This window comes from Ictalurus furcatus, chromosome 24 (genome assembly GCF_023375685.1).
Source record: "Ictalurus furcatus strain D&B chromosome 24, Billie_1.0, whole genome shotgun sequence".
In the NCBI taxonomy this organism is placed as follows: Eukaryota; Metazoa; Chordata; class Actinopteri; order Siluriformes; family Ictaluridae; genus Ictalurus; species Ictalurus furcatus.
Genome location: NC_071278.1, coordinates 19,950,880 through 19,970,633, shown reverse-complemented (window position 1 = coordinate 19,970,633; position 19,754 = coordinate 19,950,880). Strand labels below are relative to the sequence as shown.

At 41.0% G+C, this 19,754-nt stretch overlaps 2 protein-coding genes across 6 annotated transcripts in view; both read left to right on the top strand.

Annotated features, from left to right (window-relative positions):
• Positions 1-2,256: 2,256 nt before the first annotated feature.
• klhl7 (kelch-like family member 7) lies at positions 2,257-14,912 on the top strand. Of its 2 annotated transcripts, none has more exons than XR_008384538.1 (11): positions 2,257-2,713; positions 4,098-4,200; positions 4,367-4,460; positions 5,235-5,359; positions 8,445-8,620; positions 8,771-8,945; positions 9,264-9,406; positions 9,902-10,142; positions 10,642-10,843; positions 12,138-13,993; positions 14,232-14,342. XR_008384538.1 is itself a non-coding variant. In XM_053612663.1 (11 exons), exons 1-11 carry the CDS (start codon positions 2,579-2,581, stop codon positions 14,588-14,590), a joined length of 1,851 nt encoding a protein of 616 aa, XP_053468638.1. In that variant the 5' UTR covers positions 2,266-2,578; the 3' UTR covers positions 14,591-14,912. The 2 variants fall into 2 exon arrangements, 1 of the variants encoding a protein (XP_053468638.1); XM_053612663.1 differs by having other exon boundaries at positions 2,266-2,713; positions 12,138-12,235; positions 14,232-14,912.
• A 1,559-nt stretch (positions 14,913-16,471) lies between these two features.
• dennd3a (DENN/MADD domain containing 3a) overlaps positions 16,472-19,754 on the top strand; it is a 30,977-nt gene continuing 27,694 nt past the window's right edge. For 2 of the 4 annotated variants that reach the window (XM_053612661.1, XM_053612659.1), the window contains exon 1: positions 16,473-16,691. The gene's annotated coding sequence lies outside the window, so the exon portion shown is untranslated. Of the gene's footprint in view, positions 16,692-19,754 lie in introns of all 4 variants that reach the window. The other 2 variants (XM_053612658.1, XM_053612662.1) reach the window with 2 other exon arrangements.

Below are 19,754 nucleotides of genomic sequence, written 5' to 3'. Positions count from 1 at the left end.
GTGCCCTTGGCATGGGAGTCAGACAATAATGGTAAATGGTAAATGGTGCACTTATATAGCGCTTTTGTCCAAAGTTCTTTACACTGGTTCTCATTCACCCATTCACACACACACACACACACACACACACTCACACACCAATGGTAGCAGAGCTGCCATGCAAGGCGCTAACTTGCCATCGGGAGCAACTTGTGGTTCAATGTCTTGCCCAAGGACACTTCGGCATGTGGAGTCACGTGGCCCGGGAATCGCACCGCCAACCCTGCGATTAGTGGACAACCCGCTCTACCACCTGATCCACAGCCACGCAATAATGTAAAGGATTTTGTAAAACAAAGAACCTTGAAGCTTTGCAGCTCCACCACTTTCTCGCCATTCACCACTTTCTGCTCAGCTCACTGAAAATATCTAAGAGCTCAGGTGTGCCATGTTACTCATTACTCCTCTATCTCATCTGCCAACACCACCATCCTAATGCAGACCCACACTAAACCACACCCTAACCTGCTCTACACCAGCATGGTCAATTAACATACGCTTTCTTTGCTGTGTTCTTCATGAGTTTTAGCCAGAAGTAGTCCTGTTGCTTATGTTAATATGACCTGCTTTAAAATAAAGGTGCACAAATTTGATCATATGTGCAATCTTGTGGAAATTGTAATGTGTTCTGCTAACACTGGTTTCAAAACAAATAGACATCAAAACGAATGTAGTGAGGACAACACAATTATTAGACCTCTCTCTCTCTCTCTCTCTCTGCCTGGATACCTGGAAATCCAGTGGGACATCTCCTGGCTGCTGCTTATAATGGACACAGGCCTGCCTTCAAGTTGGAGTGATTAAGCTGAAATCAGTTGAGACCAGGTGTCAACCTGCCACCTGCTTGACTACAGGAGATGTTTAACCTACTCTGCTAATAGAAACTGACTAGACAACCATCATTGCTGATATGTGCACATCACCTGACACAGAAGATCTACCCCAATACAAGAGATGCCAGATTGCAGAAGGGTGTTATACAGGTTTTGATTTGTCTTATTCCCACTTTCTCATATTAACATTTTTTTCAATATAATCTATAAATGTTAGTAATTTAAAAGGTATTATGTGCAGACACTGTTTATTTTCAAGGCCATCACCTACACAAAGCCCACACTTCACCAACCTGATACAGATCATGGGAAACACTGACATCTAGTGTACATCACATACCAATACAACTTTCAAATTTACTTTGTGAACACAGTAATGCGAATACACTGTTTCTTTTGGGGATCTCTTTTGTAAAATGAAGTACCTCAAGAGAATTATTCGGATATAGAAATCTTCCACTTTTAATTCTTTTGGATTTTAGTTTAAGAATTAATATTACCTGTATGTCTTAATGCTAAATTCAATAAAAAAAAAAAAAACATTTCTTGTACCTTTTTAATATTTTTTGTAGATAGATAGATAGATAGATAGATAGGTAGATAGAATGGGGGCACATTTGTCTCCCACCTCCAGGGTTGGGGGTTCGATTCTGCCCTGCCCTGTGTGTGTGGCCTTTGCATGTTCTCCCCGGGCTTCAGGGGTTTCCTCCAGGTCCTCCGGTTTCCTCCCCCAGTTCGAAAACATGCATTGTAGGCTGACTGGCATCTCTAAATTGGCTCCCTGTCCAGGGTGTCCCCAACCTTGTGTCCAGGCTCCCTGCGACCCTGTGTAGGATAAGTGGTAAAGAAAATGGATGGATGAATGGATAGATAGATAGATAGATAGATACATGTTGTATAGGTAGTGCATAGCACTGGATGGTATGGTGATGCAGTGGATAGTGTTGCTGCCTTACAGGGTCCACAGTTTGGTCCTACGTTTGGGTCACTCTCCTGCAGAGCATGTTTTCAGTGGGTTTCCTCCAGGTTCTCTGGTTTCCTCCGAAATAAAAAAAAATACCAGAAGCTAGTTTAACTTTAAATTAGTTTGAATAGGTGTGAATGCGTGACTAGGCATGGTGCCCTGTGATGGACTGGCATTCCATCCAGGTTGTATTCCCACCTAACACCTAGCGTTCCCTGGATGTGATATGGATTCACCACCACTCTAAAAAGTATAAAGCAGCTCATGAAAATGGATGATTGAAATAATTAATTACCTATTTCAAATAAAATAACTCTGTATTTTGCTACAGAACTAACAGCAATTCATTGGGCTATTGTCCAGAAACATATTTCAACTGAAATCCAATGCAAACTTATGTATGTCGCCCCCTGTCGACTCTATAATGTATTGCAGTAATATTTTGCTCTCCGTTGCTGCATGGGCCAGGCAACCGTGTAAATATTGACTTAAACGGTTAAACTGTCCGTTTCGTTTGGGAAACGCGCATATTGTTTTGATAATAATTTTGCAAACTAAAAGTTGCTTTCAGTTTTGCTGACACAGCCTCCTTTAACGGGCTTCAAACTTTTATTTTGACAAACAGGTTGGGAATACTTTGTAGTTGTTGTGGTTTTTGGTTTCCGGCTTCACCTTCGCCTGACTCCGTGTGTTTAGTCTAACATTGTGTGTTAGTCCACGTTTAGTGTAGTGTTATTAGGACATGGACAGGATGGCCTCCTCGTCCTGCGAGAAAGCTTCAGGCCCTAAAAAGAAAAGCGAGAAGAAAATTGCATCCAAGGAGGAATATAGATTACTGTCTAATATAATGGGAATGATGAATAACTTGAGGAAGCAGGTAGGATAAAATGTCTAGAGATCTGTCATGGTTAGGTTTTTATTCTGTAATTCAGATTGCAGTCTGATGTGATCCTATAACTCAGTGCTGTACTGTAATAAAGGTGCAAAAACAGTTGAATAAATAAAGAACTGAAATCAGAAATGTCTGTCTGTCTGTCTGTCTGAGATATTCAGAATGTACAAACCACTATTAGATAGATAGGCAGATAGATAAATATGATATTAAACAAGATTTCAATCTCCTACTATGCACTCTAATAATCCCTGCTGAAAAACAATAGAAACCCTCATAGAATTTGTAATGGATTTAATGGTTTTAATGGAAACTGTAATGGTCCCTGTGGCTCTCTACTGGTAATTTTTTGCCTTTTGTTGGTAGCATGTTATATCTAGTGGATACCATTAAGGACCAATAATGGTAATGGTTTTAATGGTTAACAGCTGGTTTGTAATGGTATTTGTAATGGAAACCGTTAGAATTTCTGTGATGGTTTCTATTGTTTTCTTGTCCAGCAGGGAAGTAAGGGATCTATATGTCTGTCAGTTTTTCTGTCTATCAATCTGTCTATCTCTTTCTGTCTGTCTATTTATCTATTTATCTTTTAGTCTATCTGTCTGTCTATCTGTTTGTCTGTCTGTCCATCTGTTGATTTGTCTGTCTATCTATCTATCTTTTAGTCGGTCTGTCTCTGTCTACTTATCTATCTGGCTGTCCATCTGTCTTTCTGTATGTATGTATCTAGCTATCCATCTGTCTGTTTGTCCATCCATCTGTCTTTCTGTATCTGTCTGTCTGTCCATCTGTCAGTTTGTCTATTTATATATATTTTAGTCTGTCTGTCTTTCTGTCTACCTATTTGTCTGTCTGTCCATCTGTCTATCTATCTATCTATCTATCTATCTATCTAATAGTGGTGTGTAAATTGTCAATAACTGTAAATAGATGGATGGACAAACAGACAGACAGACACTAAAAGATACATAAAGATAAACGGACAACTTGACAGATGGATGGATAGACAGACAGACAGACAGACAGACAGACTAAAAGACAGACAGATAGATCGATAGACAGACAGATTGATAGACCACCATTAGATAGTAGTAGGATAGTAGGTTGAAAATCTTGTTTAATAGAAGATAAAAATCAACAATCTTACAGAATATATGAATATAGCAAAATATAAGGGATAATGATTAGGGATAATGAGTGCTGTTAGCTCACTGTGCAGTGTGTGTGTGCGCACACACAGTGGATTGCAGCATAATTCATACTGCAGCATAATGGCAATAGAGAAATCTGTACAGTTTTAAAGATGAACAGATTTAACTGAAAGTCATGAACATATGACTAAAAGCAAGATGTCTTCTTTGCTGTTCAGGGGATCTTGTGCGATGTTATACTGGTGGTACAGGGGAAACACATCCTCGCACACAGAGTGGTCCTGGCTGCTGCGAGCCACTTCTTCAACCTCATGTTTACCAGTAAGAATCTGTGTTTCTGTGTTGTAATGCAAATTCAGTGTTTATTAGTGATGTAACTTATCACCAACTACTAGACTGATATAGATGAATCCAGCAGGACAGTTTAACTGGTTTGGGTCAAAAGCCAAAATCATCATGAACAGTATTCTCTCCTTCTCTGCCACAGCCAACATGATGGAGGCCACAAACCATGAGGTGGAGCTCGGAGGTGCAGAGCCTGAGATTATCGAGCTGCTGGTGGAATTCGTCTACACGGCCCGGTATGAAATCAGCTAAAGTCTTTACATTGACTGTTAATATTCACAGCTAAGTTTAGCATCTTTAACATAGTGGCTGCAGTGAACTCCAGAAGTATTGGCACGCTGCATGAAAATGAATAACACCTGCAAGTGATATTTTTAGGTACTATTTAAAGAAATTTAAAGATTCTGGGTTTAAAATTATTGATGGCACTGAGTCTCTTCTTGTGATGTCTAAGAATCTTGGAAAGACTTTTTGAACACTCCTCCATGCAGGACATTTCAAGCTTCTTTATATTCCTACCACATTTGTTTGTCAAACTGTTCAATTCAGACAGTTCGGTTGAATAACAAGGCTAAAATCCTATGACTGAGATAGCTATTGCAAAAAAACATAGCTTTTGTGTCTAGAGAAGCATCTGGATGCCCCATGTACATACAGAATGCCAGGATTGTCTTTGTACTCAGCTTTTAATGCCATCACCTCTGAGCTGCTACAAGGAAACTTTCTCCTCCTTCCATATTCACTAATGTTTCCAGTGTTTCCAAGTCAAAGGTCACACACATACACACACCCGGCAAATGATGGTGTAGTAGATGATGGTTGTATACGATCACATTTGTCCTTCTATTGGAGAGTGCCAGTAATATTGGAGTTGGCTGAAAGCCTTCAAATCCAGAATGCATTATGTACCTTTGCTGTCTTCTCCTGAAAATTCTTTTTTTATAAAAATTGAGGAAGAGACACAGCGGATTTAATAATGATATACTTTTTTTTCCTTTCTCTTTTTTTAGCATCTCTGTCAACAGCAACAACGTCCAGTCTCTGCTGAATGCTGCTAACCAGTACCAGGTAGAGCCAGTAAAGAAAATGTGTGTGGACTTTCTGAAAGATCAAGTAGACGCAACTAACTGTCTTGGTAAGGATTCCTGCAGAGAGCAAATACTTTTGCATAGAATAAATTAAGCCATTTGGTTATTCTTTGTCATTTTGTTAACCCTCTAGGGAAAAAAAGAAATAGAGGAGTGTTTTTAACAGTTCTTGGACACACATTAGTCCTTTATCAATACGTTCTGAGCCAAAAGCTCAGAAGTGTATACACCCCTCCTTACAGAAGACCTTCATTTTGACTCTTGACTACTTTACTACAGGGTGTCCCAAAAGTCTCCATACATAGGGTGAATTAACGCTATTTAGCAAAATGTCTTCCAGAATTTTTCATACCTAGTGTATAGTATATATTTTTCCAGATAGCCAAAAGAAGTATTGAAGTTATTCTCATGGCTGGATCTGGATGCTGTCGGAAGGTTACGATGGACTTTAACAGGAAACATGGCAAGCACATCACACACACACACACACACACACACGACACTGTAGCCAAACTTATTAACAAATTCAAAAAGACTGGAAGTGTTGTGGACCAACCGAGAAGTGGACGTCCACGAACATCCACTGACGAAGGCACAACCGGCGTAGTGCTGGCAAACATAGTCCGCTGTGTATGGAAACTTTTGAGACACACTGTATACTACTATATTATAAAGACATTAATGCTATGAAATAGTATATAAGGAATAAAACACTTAGGGTTTGACATTGATTCTTTTTTCTGATAACAGCACATTCAAAAGTATTTCATTCCTCTTATATCACAGTAATTTACCAACAATTACAATTTGAAGTTATTCCTGAATGACACGTATACGTTTATAACTTTAAATATTGTGGAATGTCTACTAGGCAAGTTAGTTCATGTTATCACTTACATTATAGCAGCTATAAACAGACATTTCCTTACCAGACTTCTCTTTATTTTTATCTTTCTTAAAATTAGTAAGACAAAAAAAAAAAGTAAAAACTGGAAAGAATAAAGTACTCTTTTCTGATGACTCTCCCATGGAGGAAAACTATTGCAAAGTGCGCACACTGGAAACTCCTTCCATAAATGTTAAATATAGACTTTCGCTTCACTCTAATTTTATGTAGGTGAAATTTGACGTATAAATTATCTTGCTCCTGTGAGCCAATAGAAATCAAGTGGATGGGACTGTGGGCTCTTAAAAAACTGAGCAGCTTCACCATATCAACAAATATCTCTAACCTTTTTATCTGTTTATTATTAGTCTTAGATCATATGGAGCATCAGCCGTATAAGTCCCAGCGAATGAGCTGTTACTATAGAAACGATAATGTATTAGAAGGAGTGCATTAATACAGTGAGGGAAAAAAGTATTTGATCCCCTGCTGATTTTGTACGTTTGCCCACTGACAAAGAAATGATCATTCTATAATTTTAATGGTAGATTTATTTGAACAGTGAGAGACAGAATAACAACAAGAAAATCCAGAAAAACGCATGTCAAAAATGTTATACATTGATTTGCATCTTAATGAGGGAAATAAGTATTTGACCCCTCTGCAAAACATGACTTAGTACTTGGTGGCAAAACCCTTGTTGGCAATCACAGAGGTCAGACGTTTCTTGTAGTTGGCCACCAGGTTTGAACACATCTCAGGAGGGATTTTGTCCCACTCCTCTTTGCAGATCTTCTCCAAGTCATTAAGGTTTCGAGGCTGACGTTTGGCAACTCGAAGCTTCAGCTCCCTCCACAGATTTTCTATGGGATTAAGGTCTGGAGACTGGCTAGGCCACTCCAGGACCTTAATGTGCTTCTTCTTGAGCCACTCCTTTGTTGCCTTGGCCATGTGTTTTGGGTCATTGTCATGCTGGAATATCCATCCACGACCCATTTTCAATGCCCTGGCTGAGGGAAGGAGGTTCTCACCCAAGATTTGACGGTACATGGCCCCGTCCATCGTCCCTTTGATGCGGTGAAGTTGTCCTGTCCCCTTAGCAGAAAAACACCCCCAAAGCATAATGTTTCCACCTCCATGTTTGACGGTGGGGATGGTGTTCTTGGGGTCATAGGCAGCATTCCTCCTCCTCCAAACATGGCGAGTTGAGTTGATGACAAAGAGCTCCATTTTGGTCTCATCTGACCACAACACTTTCACCCAGTTGTCCTCTGAATCATTCAGATGTCCATTGGCAAACTTCAGATGGGCATGTATATGTGCTTTCTTGAGCAGGGGGACCTTGCAGGCGCTGCAGGATTTCAGTCCTTCACGGCGTAGTGTGTTACCAATTGTTTTCTTGGTGACTATGGTCCCAGCTGCCTTGAGATCATTGACAAGATCCTCCCCTGTAGTTCTGGGCTGATTCCTCACTGTTCTCATGATCATTGCAACTCCACGAGGTGAGATCTTGCATGGAGCCCCAGGCCGAGGGAGATTGACAGTTCTTTTGTGTTTCTTCCATTTGCGAATAATCGCACCAACTGTTGTCCCCTTCTCACCAAGCTGCTTGGCAATGGTCTTGTAGCCCATTCCAGACTTGTGTAGGTCTACAATCTTGTCCCTGACATCCTTGGAGAGCTCTTTGGTCTTGGCCATGGTGGAGAGTTTGGAATCTGATTGATTGATTGCTTCTGTGGACAGGTGTCTTTTATACAGGTAACGAGCTGAGATTAGGAACACTCCCTTTAAGAGTGTGCTCCTAATCTCAGCTCGTTACCTGTATAAAAGACACCTGGGAGCCAGAAATCTTTCTGATTGAGAGGGGGTCAAATACTTATTTCCCTCATTAAAATGCAAATCAATTTATAACATTTTTGACATGCGTTTTTCTGGATTTTCTTGTTGTTATTCTGTCTCTCACTGTTCAAATAAACCTACCATTAAAATTATAGACTGATCATTTCTTTGTCAGTGGGCAAATGTACAAAATCAGCAGGGGATCAAATACTTTTTTCCCTCACTGTATAAACCTGCGATTTGCCTTGTAGCTAAAATGACTGCCGGAGCTGCTGATAATGAAAATTAATCCACGCTTCCTGATTAATCAGAATCAAGAATTCAGCAGCATTTTGGTATACAGTATGATTAAAACTCTATAGGAAAAGCACAGAAGCATTGTAAATGCCTTCAAATTAATCCTACAGGTATCAGTGCGTTGGCCGAGTGCCTTCACTGTCCCGAGCTGAAGACTGCTGCGGACGAGTTTATCTATCAGCACTTTACAGATGTGTACAAACTGGACGAGTTCCTGCAGCTGGACGTGAAGCAGGTCACACATCTGCTTCACCAGGACACACTGACCGTCAGAGCCGAAGACCAGGTGAGCAAGATTCTAGCTACGTCTTAGGGCATGTCACGGAGACTAATTTGTGACATTTATATACGGCCCACCCATTATGAAGGAATTATAATAACTTTATAATTAAAGTCCTAGACGTCTCGTAGAAATGATATGTCTGTACTCCTGCAGATCTATGACGCTGCCGTGCGGTGGTTGAAGTATGACGTGTTGAATCGGCAGAAGTACATCGTGGACATACTGAGCAAAGTGCGCTTCCCGCTCGTGTCCAAAAACTTCCTGAGTAAGACCGTGCAGGCTGAGCCTCTCATCCAGGACAATCCCGAGTGCCTCAAAATGGTTATCTGTGAGTTGCTTTATCATGCCGCACTGATCATTCAAACTTAAAAACAAACATTTAAGGATTCATTACTTTTAGGATGAATTTTTTTTTATCTGTAATAGCAGCTGTTACATTAGAAATATAATTTTAAATGCTTTACATGTGATTAAAAATAAAGCACCGATTAGAATGACCGATTCTTGGTTGAGTTTTCCAAAAGCATCATGGCACGGTGCACCCAACAGTCCGAACATAGCAGATGTTATGATGAAATGGTAGTTAATAAGGCGTCTTTCCTGTTTTTTGTACGTATGTGTGCATGTGTGTGTGTGTGTGGGTCAGGCGGAATGCGTTACCATCTCCTGTCTCCTGAGGACAGAGAGGAACTGGGTGAGAGCAGTCGTCCGCGCCGCAAGAAACATGACTTCCGCATCGCACTGTTCGGTGGCTCGCAGCCACAGTCCTGCCGCTACTTCAACCCCAAGGTGCAAACTGTCACCTGTTACCAACACATATAGACAGAGTCAAAAGAAAGCTACCCTTTTTGCTTTAGCTACCCATAGTGTTGCAGATAATGCAGTGGTCTGAACTAACACAAATGAGATTCGCCCAGCAAAAAAAAGGCAATTCACAGAAGGGGAAAGGACACGGAATGTGAAAGACACCTTTGCTTCTGGTAGTGGTTACTTTCGATTCACTCTACTGTAACTTTATCTAGGTGAAATTTGACGGATGATTTCACAAGTCTCGGTCTTGTGAGTCTTGAGGAGCTGCTTTCACCGATTTCACCAGATTTGCTGTTTCTTGCTGTTTGGCGAACATCTGGTGGTGGGGGGTGGGGGTATGCAATTTTGGCACCTCTGCAACTGTGTCATATTAAATATTGAACAAAGATTTAGAACGCAGTGAACTATTCTCTTGTCGTACACTGGTTCTGAACGTTTCCTCATGCGCGTATCTGTTCTTCATGGCCATTTCAGGACTACAGCTGGACCGATATCCGCTGCCCCTTTGAGAAACGACGCGATGCTGCTGCTGTTTTCTGGGACAACGTGGTGTACATCCTTGGAGGATCACAGCTTTTCCCCATTAAACGAATGGACTGTTACAATGTGGTGAAGGACAGCTGGTATTCCAAACTGGGGCCTCCGAACCCTAGAGACAGTCTGGCAGCCTGTGCATCCAAGGGCAAGATCTACACTTCAGGTGGCTCAGAAGTGGGTGAGTTTGTAGAGGAAGTGAAAAACATGGCTGATGCTGATGTAGAATGAGTAAAACATATAATGCAATAGCAGATCCAAAGGCAGAGTCTGATATTATTGCTTTATATAGTTGCATATTTGGTACATTTTTTTTGGCAGACTTCAGCAACTGCCCTTAGCTCTCCATTATAGGTTACCTTCAAGTATATCATGTTTTTTTTATTTTTTTTAAAGTACAGGGAAACAAGGACATCTTTGTTTATGGTAATCACACATACTGTTCAGGTAGCTTGAATAAAACACTTCATGCTTATTTAATGAAATAAACACTTTCGAAAGTGTTCTTTCATTCTAAAATCATTCGTTTTACTTGTCTGTAATCTGTTGTTCCACTCTTTTCACATTTTCATATCAAAAGATACAATATTACCTAATTAGATTAAACACTAATACTAGTAAAGTGTGTAAACCCCGTCTAACTTTTGGTGTGTGTTTATGTGTATGTGTGTATGTCGTAGGGAGTTCTGCGTTGAACCTGTTTGAGTGCTATGACACTCGGACAGAGACGTGGCAGAACAAACCCAGCATGCTCCAGCCTCGCTGCAGCCACGGCTCGGTAGAGGCTAACGGCCTGATCTACGTATGTGGAGGTAGTCTGGGGAATAACGTATCCGGCAGAGTCCTCAACAACTGCGAAGTGTACGACCCCAACACAGAGGAGTAAGGACACCTCTCTCATACACTGACCTCTTAGTTCATATACAGTGGGTTCCAGGCTCAGTACGGAGGACTTCATGCTCTGCACATGTGTCTGTTTTCCTTAATTTGACATGCCTGCTTCAACTCATTCGCCTCTTACAAAGCTGTTCATGAACATGAAGGTCTGAACCGAGAAGTGTGATTTATAAATGGTTAATTCCTTTTTAATGGCCGATTCTGATTATATGGATTGGGTTCAAACTGTCTTTTCTTTTCATTAAATACTTTCTCTTTACGTCCATTAAAAACGCGAATCGGCTAACGTCATACATGAGTTCAGTTTCTAATATGAAATCCAGTGAAATCCTACTCATGCCAACCTGTCAAATTAGTTCAGATTCTGACCAATGGACGCTGGTTTTATGGCATATTATTAGCAGGCTTGCTATTTGTGAAGGTGTAAGGATTCTTCATGGCATTTTTAACAAGGGTAAATGTTTAAGAATGTCTCTAAGTCATTGTGTGTTGTTTGTTGAAACATTTTATTATTCCAATTAATTGTAGGTACTCTAAAGAAAGAGAGTCTCAGTATGACAGTTCTTCAGAAGTAGGCAATATCACAAAGGAAAACGACGTGACCAGGCACAAAGCCAAATCACTGTACCACCATGATTACTTTCCAATAACAACATGAACCTACGGTATTTGGTTCCTCTTCTACCACAGTAATGTGGCGGCTACTTTTTCTTTTTTTTTATTAATTAAAGAACTACGTCATATTTTTTGCCCATTTATATTTGCATTTAACATTGTGGCACTTCCTGTTATCACTTACATTATTGAAGCCATAAACAGAGCATCCGGCACACATATTTAAGTTGCTATTATAAAAGATTTTTTAATGAAGTGAGGCCAGGTTTAGTTTTAGATTTAAGATAAACGTTTTTTTTTTTTTTTAATTGTAAATTCTTCATATTTTGCTACATTTTAACCTGTTTCCCACCATGAAAATTTTTAAATGGTGTTAAATTACAAACAAACAAAGAAAGACGTTTCTACTATATAAACAATAATATGTTAGAGCATTAATATAAGGTTTGAAGCTGGAATTTTATTGAAAATGAATCAACACTTTCTCAAGGGATTATCAACACCAGTTTATAAACACAACGCTTGTTGAATGTTTGATTCTGATTGGTCTAAAACTGGGTTTTGGATTGCACCCATTTTAATGCACCGTTACATATCTTATCATCAGTCAGATGGTCTATTTGGTAAAGAAAGGTTTGATGATTAAACTGTCCTGTCCTCTCAGATGGAGAGTACTGTGCGGCATGAGGGAGGCCAGGAAGAACCATGGCCTGGTGGTGGTCAACTTGAGGATCTATGCTGTGGGTGGACAGAACGGCCTCGGTACTGTATGTTTCCTTGACACAAACTCTAGTGGCTGGAAGATTGGACAAAACTGAGACCTTATGGGAAACTTAGGTTTGGTGCAAAGCTCTGTGGTGCATTATTACAAAACTTGGTTTGATTTTATCAGACACCTTGACATGTAAACATAAAATAAAGACAAACAGAACGTAAGACACTCGCAATGAGAGGATGAAATATAAAGTCTAAAGATTTATTACCACTGTGTTCCTTGTCAATGACAGTAACTGATTATAAACTAACTGATAATGGGCATCACGCCACTCTTTCATCGATAATGGCCGTTGAAATTGTGTGAAATCCCCTTATCCACAGTAAACAAGATGGATGGGAAAGCCAACTCTCTCATCCAAAAGTGTCTGGACTTGCCACGATGCCTATCTGAAACAGGTCTCTTTGGAAAGAACATCTTACAGCTGCCACTGCAGTCCATCATCATGGGCTACAAGCAGAAGAAGACCAGGCTAGTATGGGGGTGAGGGATTCCACTGACCAGGCAGAGTACAAATGTCAAGATCCACACGGGCCGCAAGTGGAAAGCCCATGCTGAAGTTGAGCTGCCAATTTGCAGGCTGCAAAACAAAGAGATCATCGGCAGAGTCCAGATAGGAAGGACTCATCTTGGGTGGGGAGAAGCTCCGCAGGTCTGGTCCAAGGCCAGCAGGAAAGAGAGGAAGGAACTGGTAGTGTCTGAGGTGACTGGTTGAGGATGAGCACTATAACATCAAGGCAGTAGCACAGAGACAACCAGGGGACTGGACAACGTGGGAAGGCACTGTTGGCAGAAACATCAGCATAGCAGACCTGTGGAAAATCCCTCAGACAAGGCTTAGTTTTCTTTTCAGGGCAACATACAACACACTTCCTTGCACCAGTGGTTTGGCCAGGAAGAGTGCTGCCCCCACTGTAGCAGTCCAAATGCACGTCTCCAGCACATCTCTTCAGGCTGCAAGATTGCGCTCTCCCAAGAGTGCTACAGGTGGTGACACGATCAAGTCCTGAGCAGATTGGCCGAGGTGTTGGAGGGGCATAGATGGGCCATAAGCAGAGGTCATCCTCCACCAGTATGTCAGCACTTCCAATTTGTCAGAGAAGGTGGGCAACACAAGCACCACGCCAAGAATTCCCTCAAGGATAGTTCCTTTCACCCAGGACTGGAGAATAAGACTTGATCCTGGCAGGAAGCTCCAGTTCCTTAGTGAGATCACCAACACAAGTCTCCGCCCTGATATAGTGATGTGGTCCAGTGGCACCAAGACCATGCTCCTCATCAAGCTAACTGTCCCATGGGAGGAAAGAATAGAATATGCCTTTGAGAGGAAGAGGCTGAAGTACTCTGATCTCGTCGCTGAGTGTAAGGAGGCTGGCTGGAGAACCGATCATCTACCCAGTAAAAGTAGGATGCCGTGGCTTTGTTGGAACATCAACTGTTCGCCTCCTGAGGGATATGGGAGTAACTGGAGCAAACCAGCGGAAGGACCTAAAAAACGTGGCTGAAGAGGCTCTGGATGCAGAGAAAGGAGAAGTGTTGGGGTAGTAGTTGCAGAGGGTGGCAGGGAGATGGCCCTGCCACTGCTCCGCCACCAGTAGACGTTCTGCAGTTAAAGGAGCGAAATGTTGTTGAGCGGTGGTACCCAGCTGACGACCCTGCAGCTGACCTATGCCATATGGATCCAGTGGCACTGAGCATGCATTAACGGTGCCAGTGGGGGTTGTCACAGCTTAATCACTGGGAAGGTCTGTATAGCTCTGTTTGGTTTTGGTTGTGTTAGGCATGGTGGCAAGGCTGAAGGATCTCATGATCCTTCTTATGATCACCGGAGGAGCTGCAACAGGCATTAATGGTATAGCAGGTCACCGTTTCCATGTGTAATCAATATTATAATATCCTATTAATGTTTTATTATTATTATTATAAAAGCCATGATATTGTGTTGCATTGTTCATACCATTATGCCTATATTTCATACTGCAGGTGGTCTGGATTCAGTGGAGTATTATGAAATAGGCAGTAATGAGTGGAAAATGGCGTCACCGATGCCGTGGAGAGGCGTGACGGTGAAGTGTGCAGCCGTGGGCTCGGTCATCTATGTGCTGGCCGGATTCCAGGGAGTGGGCCGTTTGGGTCATATCATGGAGTACCATACAGAGACAGACAAATGGGTGATGTCGAGCAAAGAGCGTGCCTTCCCTGTTACCAGCTGCCTCATCTGTGTGGTAGACACCTGTGGAGCCAACGAGGAAGAAATGAGCTCTTTTCATGAACCTTCACCATCAACGTCGTCTGCCTCATCTTCCACATCCTCAGCTCCTACACCACATGGACAATGCTGAGTTAAAGTATGATCAGGATTTTTGTGTATTTTATGTATAGCTGTTCATGTACAGACTTAGTGGTTTTTTAAAAATTGTTTTTTGTTTTTGTTTTTAGAGATCGTGATCATTATCCTTTGTTTAATTGATATAAAACAGACACACTTCTTAAGAAAGCTGTTGGCAACTTTGTACGTTCCATAAAATAAATGTAGTTTTGTTTATAACAACCTGTATAAACATATAATAGATCCCAAGATGCAGGTATACACACACACATACATACATACATACATACATACTGTATAAGACCACCCCTGACCAGACAGTATTTGGATGATGGACCATTCTGAGTGCATGTATGTATGTGTATGTTTGGTTTGAATGTATCAGGTGCAGCAGTGTTGCTCGGAATTTGTCCGACCAGCTCTTTGCCACTGTTTGGTTAAGAACAATGCACTAACTACAAATTTTCAGCCAACAGCGACCTCGTACCGTGGTCAGAAACCGACTCTGATGAAAGAAGAGGTACAAACTGCAAGGGAAAAATAAGCTACAGTATCTAACTGTAACCTCCAAGGTAGGTGCATCTCTAACAAAGGGGTTAATAAGTGTGTGATGCCATTGACTGTTGTATTAGCATGAAGACAGAGTGTATACATGAGGAGGTGAGAGCTGGACAGACAAAAGTAATAAAGTGCTGCTGCATCGCTCTCTTTAGGTAGAGCTGAAGCGAGGGGTTAAACCTCACTGCCACTACTATTAGCATTGTGGGTGATGCAGAAAACAAGTGAAAGTAGACCAACATCAATGAAAAAAGTAGAAAATACGTACAAAATAAATAATGGACGCCATTGAAAATCACATGTTAATTATTTAAAAAATAATAATAATATGCAAATTGTTCAAAGTGTCTTTTTAATGAACTAGACAGACAGGGTCAGTAATAGCGTCCATAAGGTACCTGATGAACTGGTGACTGAAGTGTACATGTATAACCACAAGATGGCGCTTTGTACAAATGTTTTAATATTATATAATTTGACGAAGCTGTTATAAAACTTAGTGCATTTTTTGAAAAGTAACCTAGCAACCACGAAATAATATCACTTTGCCCATATCACTTCTTTATTACTAGAATTTCTTTATATAATTTGTAGGCAAACGCTCATTGTTAATAACGAGTTCCATTTTTACTGGCATAAAGTTGGTTTGTAAAGTGTTTCGACACTCATGTCTAGTTTACATGTGATTTAATAGCTCATTTTAATAAATACCAAAAATCTAAAAGATGTACGTCATACCTGACACCTAGATGAACACTTTACAGTTGGTTGTGTGACTGTACACCATTCCCTTCAAATGCTATTGAGCTTTAAATGATGGTATATTTTGTGTATGAGCCTATCCTGTAGTGAAATACATGGCAATATTTACATATGATTTAATAGATATTTTAATAAATATCAAAAATCTAAGAGGTGTGCGTCATACCTGACACCTAGATGAACACTGCACAGTTGGTTATATGACTGTAGGTCATTTCCTTCAAATGCTATTGAAGTTAGAATCGTGTTTAACAATGTCGTATGTAACTTTAGAGACGGTCCCTTAATTTCCACATATCTGCGAATATCGAACCTCCAACCAACTTTATTCCAGTTTCATTTTTAAGGGAAAAAAAGTCAAGCGATTTGATTCGGGACCTTCAGGCTTGGTCTCATTCCGCATCCTATTGTCCTACATAGTATGTCGAAATCGGAAGCCTTTACTAGTAAGTAGTGTGCGCTGTGTTGGAAGTAAGTAGTGTGTCAGTGTGAGGTTTGGGACGCAGCCTTGATATTATAAAGCGCAGAGAGGCAGGCGCGCGCCTTCTGACAGGAAGTGTTTCTCAGGACAGTCTTTTGATTTAGTAAGCGGTTGTGTGTGAGTGTGTACGTGTATGTGTGTGTGTGCGTGTGTGACACGGGAAATTGGCGTTGCATGACGTAGGGCTGCCACATTTACCTGGAACAGGTTGGGCTGTCACCTGAGAAACTAATTCCGGATGTGGGGAAGCTTTAAAATTGGGAATTTTTAATAGTGATTGACGGGCACATGGAAAAGCAGCAATTTCCTTCAGGTTTGTTGACGCTTGTTTTGTTGTAGTGGAGATTAAAGTGTTGTGGTCGGTATTTATGTGTGGTATTTGTGAAAGAAAGAAAGAAAGAAAGAAGAGAGAGAATGTCTGTAGTTGTAGAATTTCCCTTGTTTATGTATACATTTGTAACCATTCACATGTTCTGCTAGTGTTTCAGTTTTATGTTCAGGGGTTTTTCTTGTTGGTTTGCGTGTTTTCATTTATTTCATTGTTTCTTGACAAGACACGGACTCTCTCTCTCTCTCTCTCTCTCTCTCTCTCTCTCTCTGTGTGTGTGTTTTAAACATTTGTAAGGTCAATATAAAATGTCTTTTTCCCCGTCCTCGTCACTTTAACGCTATATTACAGGGTCAGTGTGAGAAGGTCGCTGTAGTGGTACATTTGGCATTTTTCTTTTGCGTTTGTGAAGTTTTTGTCCATACTTTTTATTCGAAATACAACGCCAGCTGGAGAAACTCAAACGCTGACACAACCCGAGATTTCATGTCGACTTCTTGCTTGTCAGAACAAGCCCCTCTTCTTCTTCTTCTTCTTCTTCTTCTTCTTCCAGTGGTATGAATATGCTTTCTATCCCAGCACGCGTTACTTCAGACATGCCCTGCCTTAAGACCGATGGCTGCGTCCCAATCCACATACTTCACTAAGTTCAGTCTCTCTCTCTCTCTCTCTCTCTCTCTCTCTCTCTCTCTCTCTCTCTCTCTCCCCCTCCCTTGTCAGTGGAAACCAGATGTTAGTTTGGGAGTTGGAGATAATGGAAAGGGGGAAAAAAAAGAGGGAGGGAGGGAAAGGTTGTAAGTGCAGATTTGCAAGCATGCACAAGTGTGATAAAATAGTTTCTACCCATAAATGTGCCAGAAAGTCAATTGGTTCACACAGTAAGTGGCCTATAAAAAGGTGAAAACTGAGTGTCACCAGTGGCTTGTTAATCCTGGAAGCTTTTAAAAAGATGACAAAACAATATTTAAATAGCTCAGAGTTGCCTTTAAGGTTCTACCACTTATTGTACATATATACTTAATATATATGTACATAATAACTTGCATGTATAATTGTACATGTAAGTTATTCAGCAATTACTGCTACATAATTTAAGGTTTAAGTATCATTGTTGGGGGGGAATGCAAAAAAAAAAAAAAAATTCCAGGAATCTGGAATTAAGACTCCATGTCATGGCTTTTTGATTGACAGGTTGATATCTTTATGCTCATCTATACAACACACTTACGTGTGAACAAACAACCAGACAGAGAAGAAACGCTCATCTCGGTCTTTTGGGTGAAGAAGGATAGAAGAAGCATTTTGTAACCATAAAAATTTCCTACATGAGTAATTGCCAGTAAAGCGGCCTATAATCATGAGTCAGTGGTGCTTCGAACCTACTAATAAGAAAGGAATGCCTAAGCTGATTGATTAAAATAAATATCCTGTATGTTAAGAGATTGAAGTGATGTAGCTTATACCACAGCGACATTAAATGCTCAAATCCAATTGGTGAATTAATTTTCTTTAACCGGCTCTGACTGTAGTTCAACTACAAGATTTATATTAATTAACCTGATCAATTAAGTTGACATTTTCCAACATGATAAATGCAGTTTCTCGGTAACATGACAAGCTTCGGGTTTTTTTTTTTTGTCTCATTAACTTCAATAGCAAGTAAAAGAGAGTATGGTGAGGGAATGCTGGTCCCTTTTAACTGCTCAGGTGTATAAAATGAGAGAAATGTAAGTCACTCTGGATAAGGGCATCTGCCAAATACCATAAATATAAATTAAGCATGACTCATTTTGGAAGACATTTTTCCAAAAAGTGTTAAAAGGGGGTTTACTCCGGTTTTCTCCCCCAGTCCAAAGTCATGCATGGTAGGCTGATTGGTGTGTCTAAAGTGTCCGTAGTGTATGAATGGGTGTGTGAGTGTATATGTGATTGTGCCCTGCGATGGACTGGCACCCTGTCCAGGGTGTACCCCGCCTTGTGCCCCATGCTCCCTGGGATAGACTCCAGGTTTCCCCGTGACCCTGAAAAGGAGTAAGCTGTAGAAGATGGATGGATGGATGGTGTTAAATTCCCATGTGTATGTCGACTTCTGAGACTTTTATTCCATTTTAAGTTGTTCAGTGAACTTTTAGACCAGAAAACATTTCAGAAATGCACGTTGCATTTGATGTGTGCATGACTATATCCTGTTTAGGGTCAAGTATTGTCTGTAAAGGGATTACAGTATGCATTTACAAGGTCAACTCATTGTCTTGCAAGAGTGGGTCAGTTTCCCTATAAAACGATTCACTGATTTGATTCATTCGATCTGTCTAGTTGCACAAATATTTCTCAGCCCCACCCTCAGAACTCCCTCTGAAGTTCCTACCTCCAGCATATTCATGATTTTAGCATACGCAACGGCTGTCGAATGCAGAGAAGAACATTACATGAATAACCAGAACTAAACAAAACCGCTGTCTTGGTTTGGCTGCATACAGCCATTCATCCATTTTCTGGACTGTTTATCCTACAAAGGGTTGCAGGGAGCCTGGAGCCTATCCTAGGGGACTCGGGGCACAAGGCGGGGGACACCCTGGACAAGGTACCAACCCATTGCAGGGCACAATCGCAAACCCATTCACACACTACGGACAATTTGGAAACACCAATCAGATTTCAATGCATGCTTTTGGACTGGGGGAGGAAACCCCCGAAGCACGAGGAGAACATGCAAACTCCGGGCATGCGCAGTGGAGGCGGGAATTGCACCCCAAACCCTGGAGGTGGGAGGCAAACGTGCTAACCACATGTAAGAGATTTTTTAAAAAAAAGATATTTTTAAGAAAAAAACAAGAACAGTTAAGGGATCCAGGGGGCATGGTGGCTTAGTGGTTAGCATGTTTGCCTTGCACCTCCAGGGTTGGGGGTTCGATTCCAGCATCCGCCCCATGTGCACAGAGCTTGCATGTTCTCAGTGCTTTGGGGGTTTCCTCCGGGTACTTTTATTGAAAGACATGCAATGTAGGCTGATTGGCATCTATAAATTGTCTGTAGTGTGTGCAGTTG

What these genes read in the sequence shown, in the direction of transcription:
- klhl7 (XM_053612663.1), top strand. Translation starts at nt 2,579, where the DNA reads ATGGACAGGATGGCCTCCTCGTCCTGCGAGAAAGCTTCAGGCCCTAAA. An exon ending in GAATTCGTCTACACGGCCCG is followed by an intron (nt 4,461 to 5,234) that starts GTATGAAATCAG and finishes CTCTTTTTTTAG; the next exon opens with CATCTCTGTCAACAGCAACA. An exon ending in GTGCCTCAAAATGGTTATCT is followed by an intron (nt 8,946 to 9,263) that starts GTGAGTTGCTTT and finishes TGTGTGGGTCAG; the next exon opens with GCGGAATGCGTTACCATCTC.